At 43.5% G+C, this 11,722-nt stretch overlaps 1 protein-coding gene across 3 annotated transcripts in view; it reads right to left on the bottom strand.

The window, feature by feature from the left end:
- The window catches only part of MAP3K9 (mitogen-activated protein kinase kinase kinase 9), an 80,753-nt gene that overhangs the window by 36,350 nt on the left and 32,681 nt on the right, over positions 1–11,722 (bottom strand). The window contains exon 2 of one of the 3 annotated variants that reach the window (XM_011983139.1): positions 544–588. The exons of the other annotated variants lie outside the window; for them this stretch is intronic. Within the exon in view, the coding sequence (XP_011838529.1) occupies positions 544–574 (31 nt within the window). The 5' untranslated portion in view covers positions 575–588. The remainder of the gene's footprint in view (positions 1–543; positions 589–11,722) is intronic. 3 annotated transcript variants of the gene reach the window in all.

Raw genomic sequence — 11,722 nt, 5'->3', positions numbered from 1 at the left:
GGAAATGTTTTTGTACAGCTGTACAGTGTGTTTATGTTAAGCTCTATTGTTAAAAAAGAGTTACGAAGTAAACAATTTTTGTTTATAAAGTTAAAAAGTTACAGTACGCTAAGATTAATTTATTATTGAAGAAAGAAAAATTTTCAGCTGGGCACGGTGGCGCAGGCCTGCAATCCCAGCACTTTGGGAGGCCAAGGCAGGAGGATCACTTGAGGTCAACAGTTCAAGACCAGCCTGGCCAACACAGCAAAAACCCATCTCTACTAAAAATACAAAAAATTAGCTGGGTGTGGTGGTGCGTGCTTGTACTCCCAGCTACTCAGGAGGTTGAGGCAGAAGAACTGCTTGAACCTGGGAGGCAGAGGTTGCAGTGAGCTATGATTGCATCACTGCACGCGAGCCTGGGTGACAGAGTGAGACTCCGTCTAAAAAAAAGTTTTATATATAAATTTAGTGTAGCCTAAGTGTACAGTGTTTAATATAAAGTCTATGGTGGTGTACAGTAATATCCTAGGTCTTCACATTCACTCACCATTCACTCACTTAGAGCAACTTCCAGTCCTGTAAGCTCCATTCATGGTAAGTGTTCTCTAAAGATGTACCATTTTTTATTTTTATATCACATTTTTACTGTACCTTTTCTATTTATAGATACATTTAGATACACAAATTCTTACCACTGCATTACAATTGTCTACAATATTCAGTACAGTAACATGTACAGGTTTGTAGCCTGGAAACAATAGACTACACCAGGGGTGTCCAATCTTTTGGCTTGCCTGGGCCACATTGGAAGAAATGTCTTGGGCCACACATAAAATACACTAACAACAGCTGATAAGCTGAAGAAAAAAAAAAAAAGGAAAAAGTTGTCCTGAGCCACAGCAGGACAGGTTTGGGCTACACCATATAGCCCAGGTGTGTAGTATAAGTACACTCTGATGTCTACACAATGATGAAATTGCCTAATGATGCATTTCTCAGAATGTATCCCTGCCATTAAGTGATGTGTGACTGTACTGAAAAGAACTAACGAGTCTAGGCGTAAGTCAATGGGGGCCTGGCCAGGCAGTGGAACAGAAAGGAAAAGATACATTGGAACTAAAGACCTAGTGATTAACCAGATGTAGGGGCTTGATGGAGAAGGAAGACATCTCCAGCCTTTCAGGTTTGGGTGACAAGCAGAAGAATGGTGGTGCCCTTGATTGGGAAGTTCAGAGAAAAAGCCCATTTGAAGAAGCCAAGTTTAGTTTTGGAAATAATGGGTCTAGATTCACAGTAACAAGAGTCAGTATGGAACAGGAAAAGAGGAGATAATTTAACTCCTAGGCTTGACACTCTTAATGTGACCCTGGACAAATCTCTTACACTTTGTACCTCAATTCCTGCTTCTACAAAATGGGGATAAAGATTAAAGGTGATACAGTAATAAAGCAACTAGCAGAGTACCTGGCACTTGGAACACTATAGTTATTATTATAATTAGGTATCCTGTACATAAATGGAAACCATAGGCTTCAGTGCTCAAGGGACTGATATGGAAGGCCTGGCAGTCCCTGACACACAATAACCATGCAATACGTTTTTGCTGTAGAGATAAATGGAATGCTTGCTTAATAATGACAGCCACTCATTATGGGTCACTTACTATGTAGCAGCACGATGCTGTTTATGTCCATCGCCTTTGTTAATCCTTAAATCAACCCTCAGAAGTAGGCGTAATTATTTTCCCCATTTTTTGCACTTCAAACCAGAAACAGAAAGGTTAAGCCAGTTGCCCAGTCGGTGAGGGACAGGGAAGGGAATCAAATCCAGATCTGTCTGACTTCAGAACCACATTCTTCACCTTTGTGCCATGCCGTACAGAGGCCAGAAAGAAATCCTATGTGTCTTTAAGCCCTGCCTCCAACTCTGCCTAATCCCTAAAACTGTCATTGATTAGTCTACCGTGCACTTCTTTTTCCTGAATTCTTCCTTCAGCATCCAAATACCACATAATCTAACATTATATGCACTTCTAATCATTTCTGACTGCTGCATATATATGAGGGTCATCATTTCCGCTAGCATGTGATACAGTATGACTCCTAGAAAGCAAAAACCTCATTCTTTTTCTTCTGGAACTTATGCCATATTCCCTTTAAGAACCAAGCACAGGACAAGGCTCTTTGAAAGAACTCATCCCAGCTGGGTGTGGTGGCTCATGCCTGTAATCTCAGCACTTTAGGAGGCAGAGGGCGGATCACCTGATGTCAGCAGTTCAAGACCAGCCTGGCCAACACAGCACAACCCTGTCTCTACTAAAAATACAAAAATTAGCTGGGCGGGGTGGCATACACTTGGAACTTGTAGTTCCAGCTACTTGGGAGGCTGAGGCAGGAGAATTTCTTGATCCCATGAGGCGGAGGTTGCAGGGAGCCAAGATTGCGCCACTGTACTATAGCCTGGGTGACAGAATGAGACTCAATCTCACAAAAAAGAAAAAAAAAAAAGAACTCATCTCTTGCTGGTCACGTACTTGACCAATGGGATATCTGTGCATCTTCTCAAACTATCCACTTTCCCATGTTATTGTTGCCAGGTATTGGGACAGGAGGTGGAGGGGCATTGGGAGGAGACTAGAGAAAGTGTAATACCTCAGCCAGGGGTTCACCAATGACTAACACACCCAGCTATTGCCAGGTGGAGTAGGGAACACACAGGGAAAGATAACCTGAAGACTCTCAGCTTATCTCAATGGCCTTTCCCCTTTTATAAAGAAAGACAACGTGACAAAAGTGAACATCAGGTCAAGACAGGGTCTTACTCTGTTGCCCAGCATGGAGTGCAGTGGCGCAATCATAGCTCACTGTCATCTTGAACTACTGGGCTCAAGCGTTCTTCCACCTCAGCATTCTGAGTAGCAGGGACTACAGGTGCACACCACCATGCTCAGCTAATTTTTTTATTTTTTATATAGACTGGTTGGTCTTGAACTCCTGGCCTCAAGCGATCTTCCTTCCTCAGCTTCCTAAACACTGGAATTACAGAAGTGAGCCACTGTGCCTGACACAAAGACATCATTCTTGATTATTTCCCAATTAGGACACCAACTATATATACCACTTAATATTATTATTTAAATAATAGTTAATGGGCATCAAAAAATAGAATAAGACCTAGTATTTGATAGCACAACAGTGTGACTACAGTCAAATTAACTTAATTGTACATTTAAAAATAACTAAAAGTATAATTGAGCTGCTTGTAACACAAAGGATAGACGCTTAAGGGGATAGATACCCCATTTTCCATGATGTGATTATTATGCATCACATGCCTGTATCAAAATATCTCATGTACCCCAAAAATATATACACCTACGATGTACCCACAAAAATTAAAAATTAAACAAAAATTTTAAAGAAATTTTATATCATTATTGTAAATGGGAAAGCCAAAAATTCTCCTAACATTGAGTAATCTGTACAAACATATAAAATGAAATGAAAATAAATGGTGTAGTAGCAGACCCACATATGGTCAAAGTGCTGAGCCTAAGGCCTGCCTTCTCTGATTGAGAAGAAAGATTTGAAGTGTTAGAGAGGAATTATAGACAAACAGCCCCAAAATGAATGTTGATCCTCCATTTATATAAAGAAGCTGAATGACTTTCTTTGGGATTCAATGTTGCTTAATGCACACCACTTAAAATGGTCTCAAGGCCATCCCATTAGGAGGTCAGCAGGAGAAATGGGAGGTGTCTTGCCACAAAGGGCTTTGTGAATCTGACCTAATATCATTTAGCCGAGGCCAGGCTCTCAAAACTTGGCATCACTGAGGCGACTCTCCCATTAGGTCCTAACGGTAAACTTAGCTTTGGTTGATGATCTATGTCATTTTCAGATTTCTTATTTATTATTCATCTCCATTAGTACAAGGGGCTCCAATCTGCTAAATGCTCCCCTTGGTGCCAAGGCTCATGTCCTCAGGCCTGCATTTGGTTCAGATGATTCGGCACCATCTCTCCCACATTAGGTAACTCAGCTAATTTGGTTTTGAGGGTTACGTTTTGTTTTATTTTTTAAAGTTTATTGTTAAATGTATTATACACATAGGAGAGTACACTAAAATGTATACATGTAATATGTACAAATGTATATATGGCTGGGAGTGGTGGAGCACACCTGTAGTCCCAGCTACTTGGGAGGCTGAGGCAGGAGAATGGCTTGAGCCCGGGAATTCAAGTCTGTAGTGCACTATGTTTGTGCCTGTGAACAGCCACTGCACTCCAATCTGGGCAACACAGTGAAACTCCATTTCTAAAATTAAAAAATATAAATATATATATGGTTTAAAGAACATAATATGAAAACCCACATAACCCCATCCAGTCCCTTTAGAAGTTCCATGTGTCTCTCTCCACCACCCCCTTTCCTTTTTCCCCAAACATCTGACAACCTTGACTTGTTATTCATTTCTTTACTTCTCTTTATGATTTTACCAGTTACGTACACATCTCTAAATAAGATAATGTTTAGTTTTGAAAAAGTGAGTGGCAAACAAAAAATGAAGCTGTGTGTTGTAGCCTCCTAGGGTTGCCATAACAAATTAACACAAACTGGGTGGCTTAAAACAACAGAAATTATTCTCTCACAGTTCTGGAGGTTAGAAGTCCAAAATCAAGGTGTCAGCAGGGCCATCTCCCTTGAAAGTTCTTGGGAAGGATCCTTCTTTGACCCTTGTAGCTTCTGGTAGCTGCCAGTAGCTTTTGGTGTCCCTTGGCTTGCAGCAGCATAAGTCCAATCTCTGCCTGCATGTTCACGTGGCCATCTTCTCTCTGTGTGTCTATCTGCATCTTCACCTAATATTCTCCTCTCTGTTTGTCTGTGTCTCCTTATAAGGACACCGGTCATTGGATTAGGGCCCATCCTAATCCAGTATGACCTCATCTTCACTTGACTACATCTGCAAAGATGGTATTTCCAAATTTCACAGGTTAGGACTTCAACATATCATTTGTGTGGAGGGTTGCAGGGGACACTATTCTCCCCACAATACCACGGGGGAGTAAAAATACTGCCTTTGCTAAATGAAGCCTTCCCGAAGGGAATAAGCTAAACAGAGTCTCTGGTCACGGTCCCATGGAATTTACAAGAGCTCTTCCTGGGAAAGTTGATAGGCAAGATCATGAACAAGTCCTAGAAACACAGGAGAAACAGGGAGGGTAACCACAGTGGGGGCATCTGGCGGTAGGGGTCAAGGTAATTGGGAGAGTGGGACTCTTCTGTATTTTCTGTTTCTTTTCTTTGTTTGTTTGTTTTTGAGTCTCAATCTGTCGCCCAGACTGGAGTGCAATGGCACAATCTCGGCTCACTGCAACCTCTACTTCCTAGGTTCAAGCAATTCTCCTGCCTCAGCCTCCTGTGTAGCTGGGATCACAGGCACACACCAGGATGCCCAGCTACTTTATTTTGTGTTTTTAGTAGAGATGGGTTTCACCATGTTGGCCAGGCTGGTCTTGAACTCCTGACATCAAGTAATCCGCCCGCTTCGGCTTCGCAAAGTGCTAGGATTACAGGCATGAGCCACTGTGCCTGGCTCATATTTTCTATCTCTGAATTCACTTGGGCCTATCTTTAGCACTGAGGGTTGGGCAAAGAAAACACTTCTGTTAATATAAAATGAGTCTATCCAGTCAGCAGGGCAAGGAGGGGCGACAGGAGCTTCCTCAGCACATGAGCGAGACAGCCAAGAGCAGATACAATCTGCCCCAAGCTTCCCCAGGTAGTCAGTCCTCCAGTTAAATCAATGGCACAATGATTGCAGGTAAGTTGGTGATGACATCCTGAGTCACGCTGCTCGGATCTAAGCTGCCCATCCTCTACGTCTGGTACGCTGTCCTCAGGGGTTCCCTTCATCTCCCTCCTGTGTTAATCCCCGTGTCCTATAACCCTCTCCCCTCTTTACTGATTCCTTCCCCTGCTTTGGTGGTGTGCACTCTCCAGTAGTTCCTTAGAAAGGATGTGCAGGAGGTATGTTTCGTTTTATTTATTTTTTTCTGTGCTTGGTGTCTCCAGTCCAGTAACTCTTGTTTTACCCTTTCCAAGAAGAAAAGGCAGTCAAATGGCTGCATAAAGTGGAGGAGATTCTGTGGTATAAAGGGATTGCTGTTTTTTGTTTGTTTGTTTGTTTGTTTTTGCTTTCCCTACTGTCAGCTTAGAATTATCTTTCTCAAGTGTTCTAAGTCAATTACCACTTCTCCATCAGTTTTCCATCCCCCAGAACAAAACAGCTACCATCTCTTCTCCCATCCACCTTGTGGGTTTGCTGTGGTTTTCACTGGGTTTCAGGAGGGAGTAAAGGTAGCTGTAGCATTTGACATGTTCAATCTGCTACCCTAGCATAGAACCTTGCGTTCAGTTTTGTTTTCTTGGGGTAGGGAGAAGGAAACTAGCATAGCCTACAAAGGAAACTTTCAAAGGCTTCCAGCTTTCCATCTCTTGGTTCTTCCATCTCTCCTGATATGCAAAATCCATCCTGGGAGGGCGTAATAGAGAAAGGCATACACGTACTCCTGCTTGTTACTGCCAAAGCCCAGGGCTTAAACTCCAGATCTATGTCACAGCATCCTCTCTTACCTTAATAAAAACAGTCTCTGAGCTACACCAAGGCAGAAAGAAAAAAGCAACAGATGGAGACCCAGGGTGTCTGGGTTCTCGCTCCACCACTGTATGACCTTCACCAGGCCCCCATTTCCCTACCTCTGACATTCCTGGAGTCTATAACTCCCTGGAAGCTGTGCCAGTCCTTCCCAGGAGCCAGCCAAGCTCCACCATCCATCTGAGCTGAAGAACAGCTAAACGTAGGGGGAAAAGGAGTTAGGTGAAGTGATTCTACCCCAGAGAAAAGCCCTATTCATTAGACACAGCCAGCCATTAGAGCGCCTGAGTGGCACTTGAGACATTTGCTTCCTACAGCACGTTGCCTCCAGTGGAGGAAGGAAGATGATCTCAGACCCAGCACAGAGCAGGCTCCCTGTTGTGCTGACGCAGCAAGATCTGCATGGGAGGCCTGACTCATGGACCACTACCAGGCAGCCAGGGCACGGCCAGTGTGCATCCCCCAGCTTCTCCTGGCCCCTGGTGCTGTGCCCGCTCTGTCTCTCCAGGCAAGGCCAAGAGAGGCCAGACTTGCTTACCAAGGCAAATGATTCACCACCTAGACTCCCTGACTCGACCTCGGCAGTTGTGGTGCTGGCTAGAGATGGAAGGGAGATGCCGGCAGCAATGGTGGCCCCAGCAGCTTCCACATCGTCAGCAGAGCTGCACCGGGTTCCACTGGCACAACCAGCAAAGCTATGCTTTCCGACCAGGACTCAGGCACGGCGGCCAAAAGTCCCTGCCACAGTAACTACAGGAAGGTGGAGAGAATCGGGTCCTTGGGGACTTAGGAGTCATTCCCTTTTGTTATAAAAGAGGAAACCAAAGCAAATGAATGGGTCCAAAACACCCCTGATAGAGAGAGAAAGCATTCACTGCAGTGACCTTTTCCTGAGCTAGAGTAAGGCCGAACTACAGTGGTCTCCCTTCTATGCCCGTAACCTGAAGAGGAATAATAAGTGCTCAATAAACATTCTTCTGGAATTAATAAATGAATGCAAATCATCCCAAAAGGTGTCTGCTTACATCAGTTTAGGTACTGGTCCCCAGCTACCTGTTCCAGGGCTGGCTATATTGGAGTCCCCTGAGAAGCTACAGTAATGATTTCCAACCTTTCAAAATATGTCCTTTCAGCTGAAAAAAAAAAAAAAAAAAAAAGCCATTATGATGCTATTTGTACTTTTAGTGTGTGTTAAGAAGAACATAATAGCCACAGCTAATGTTTATGGAGTCCTTAGCACATACCAGATGCTAAGCTAAGTGATTTACACCTATAATCTTATTTAATCCTCTCATCAATACTGGAAAATAGGTATAACTATGCCCACTTTCAGATATGGAGACTGAAATTCATGCAGGCTGGTCCACAAATGGGAAGAGGCGGAGCCAGGACATTTCATTTAGCTCAGGCCTGAATGAAATCAGTCAGGACCCCAGACCACAATGCCATATTAAACACTAAGAAAATACTAAACACCCTAAGAAAAGGCTTTTAAGTGAATTCGTATTTTAGCAACACAACAGCACCCATGCACATGTGAAAACCAGAAATATTTACACTTTATACAAACACTGTTAGATTCAAAGACACCTTTCAGTAACCCCCTCCCAAGGAAACCACTGATCTCAATGCTGCAACTATAAGCACATTATGCAGAAAGCAGAAGGTCATTGCCCCCAAGGAAGGAATTACCTGTCTGCTTCCATCACACATCCACGCAAGTGTTTCAAGGCCTCCAGCTCTGAAGGGGTGAATGGGAGAGAAATCTCCAAGTAAGGGTTAAAGCAGAAGGACAGAGTCAGCAGCAGAAAGAGAAAACAAACTGAAAACACAGCAGAAAGGGATTGCTACATTAGCAATCCTGGCAGCACATCAGGGAAGGACTAACAAGGGATTAATGATAGGAAAAGAGCCTGAAATCTGTGACCCAGACTGCTAGTCGCCCTTCAGTGGTTATTCTCCCCTCCTCCCCTAGTAATGGAACCCACAACTGTAACATGGGCACCAGGCCACTCAGAACATTCACTACATTTTCCAGCTCCTTGTTCCAAGATGTAGCCAGGTAACGAAAAAGTGTCATTGTAGGTGCTTTCTGTAACCTGTCTTAAAAGATTCCAGCTCTAGATCTTTGGACGTTGTTCTTCATCCCTTTCTACACTGTGCTACCTGGAAAATGAATGTGATAGCTGGAAGTCTAACTACCATCTTGGACCATGAGGATACGAACATGCCCCAAGAGTTGGCAGAGCTGTGAACGAGGAGGTAAGGCTCATGAAACAGAGATGTCTTGCCAATCACAGGCCATCTCCTGCCAAACTTTTACATACAAGAGAGACACTTGTTTCAGCTACTGTACTTTAAGTGTCTATTTCTCATAGCTAACCTAACTGAATTAATAAAAAGTTCAACTCCTACAAAATATCTTGCTCATTACTACAGCAAAACAGACACAGACAGATTAAAATTGCAAATCTAAACCAAAACCAAGATCCCAGTCAACAGAGCCTCAGTATGATATCATGAAAGCTTTGGATAGCCTCTCCAAACTGCCGTAAAATTAATCAACCTGAAATCTGTGTTCTATACTAAGTACTGACTTAAACTTTTCAAAAACAATATAACAACCCACATGTACTGAAAGCCCGTAAGTATCAGGCACTGTGCTAATAGGCACCAGGTGTTCAAATACTGTATAAATTAAACCAATATCTCCCCTCAAGAAGAGCACCAGCCAGGAGGAAGAGACAGTGAGTGAGAAAGAATAAAGCAGGAGAACTTCGTTATTTAATACAAGACTTGTAATATATTTCAGCTTTTTAAACTAGATTATGTACACATGTCACTTCCAGAATTTTACATCAGGCCGGGCGTGGTGGCTCACGCCTATAGTCTCAGCACTTTGGGAGGCTGAGGTGGATGGATCACCTGAGGTGAGTTCGAGACCAGCCTGGCCAACATGGTGAAACCCCATCTCTACTAAAAATACAAAAATTAGCCAGGTGTGGTGGTGGGCGCCTGTAATCCCAGCTACTCAGGAGGCTGAGGCAGGAGAATTGTTAGAACCCGAGAGGCAGAAGTTGCCTCTGCAGTGAGCCAAGATTGCGCCACTGTGCTCTCGCCTGGGTGACAGAGAAAGACTCTGTCTCAAAAACAAACAACAACAAAAAAATTTATATCAAAAAGACAGGCCAGGCGTGGTGGCTCACGCCTGTCATCCCAGCACTTTGGGAGGCTGAGGCAGATGGATCATGAGGTCAAGAGATCAAGACCATCCTGGCTAACATGGTGAAACCCCATCTCTACCAAAAATATAAAAATTAGCTGGGCATGGTGGTGGGCATCTGTAGTCCCAGCTACTAGGGAAGCTGAGGAAGAGAATCGCTTGAATCCAGGAGGCGGAGGTTGCAGTGAGCCAAGATCGCGCCACTGCACTCCAGCCTGGCGACAGAGTGACTCCGTCCCAAAAAAAAAAAGATATAGTAGGCAGCTTAACATATGTAACTATATTATAATAAAACATTAGTATATAAGTGAAACACTTTTCTTCACTTTCATCATTGTCAAAATCATCTACGATAGACACGTATGTTTGTTACTTTCATAAATAATTTAATAATAATAATAGCAGCTAGTATTTTTTTGCATACCTACTATGTCCCAGGTACATACAACACTAGACACTTCACATCCACGTTACCTCGTGCAGTTTTCACGGCAATCCCGCAAGTTGGGTAGCATCCTCATTTTATAGTTGAGGAAGCTGGGACTCAAAGGACAAGTAACTTTTCCACATCTAGGAAGCGAAAGAGTCAAGATTTGAATCCTGCTCTGGATTCTAGGCCTATGCTCCTTCCACTATACCCTGCTGCCCCTCCATTTGGGGATCAAATGTTGAGAAGACACATCTCTACAATGCCAGTCTCCCATAGGCCACAGTGTATGATCCACAACTTACTTTTCTTTGCCTGGGGACAGTCTCACAAATCCATTGGGCATAACCTTGCTGAATCCAACATCCTGAATGGACCAATGCCCATAACACTACTGAACACAGAGCCTAGCACTAGGAGTGGGTCTCTACACAGCACTATCAAACTGATGGCTACTTCTCACTGGCAGGGACAAGGAGAGAAACCTGTGTTTAAAACAAAGAGAACTGGCAGAGAAGCCACCAAAGCTAGCAGTCAAACCTAATTCTACCTCTAAGACCACTGCCCTTTCCAGTAGAACCCAGGAGGGCCTGGACTAAAACCAAACCACCTGAGTCTTATTTCATCTGAGTCTTATATCCTTCTAGAGAAGGGAACCAGGCTTTTATATTTAAATGAGAGTGCTTAAGAAGTTAAGAGTAAATATTTGGGGCCGGGTGTGGTGGCTCAAGCCTGTAATTCCAAAACTTTGGGAGGTGGGTGGATCGCCTGAGGTCAGGAGTTGGAGACCAGCCTGACCAAAATGGTGAAACCCTATCTCTACTAAAAATACAAAAATTAGCTGAGCATGATGGTGGGTGCCTGTAATCCTAGCTTCTCGGGAGGCTGAGGCAGGAGACTCACTTGAACCTGGGAGGCGGAGGTTGCAGTGAGCCAAGAATGCACCAATACACTACAGCCTGGGTGACAGAGCGAGACTCCATCTCAAAATAAATAAATAAATAAATAAATAAATAAAATAAATATATGGGAAGCTCACAGACAGGATCAAACTCTAACAGCTTGGCAAGGTGTGATGGCAAAAGCTTACTGGCAGGCAGCATCTCCCCAGGCATAAGTTAGGACAAATATGTGCTAAAAGCACTATGGCCGAGACAGTATATTAGCTTGTGGCTTGTGGGGAGGCTGTTGATGGGCAGGAGAAGAAACCCTCCTACACTAGGTCTGCAACCATTTCAGAAGTTTTGAGTTTTGCTTTGAGTAGTACAGGCTGGACCCTGCAAACTCAATACCACCCCTCATCCTCTACATGGTATATCCAGATAAACTATAAGGAAGGTCAGCGGGAGAGCTAGGAACCAAAAACTTAAATGTTCACAAGTGTGAGAAAAAAACTAATAAAGGAATCCTTATGCTCTTTTTTTTTTTTT

This window comes from Mandrillus leucophaeus, unplaced genomic scaffold, assembly GCF_000951045.1.
Source record: "Mandrillus leucophaeus isolate KB7577 unplaced genomic scaffold, Mleu.le_1.0 Scaffold246, whole genome shotgun sequence".
In the NCBI taxonomy this organism is placed as follows: domain Eukaryota; kingdom Metazoa; phylum Chordata; class Mammalia; order Primates; family Cercopithecidae; genus Mandrillus; species Mandrillus leucophaeus.
The sequence above is the reverse complement of the archived record's forward strand: the minus strand, read 5'-3'. Positions and strand labels throughout refer to the sequence as shown.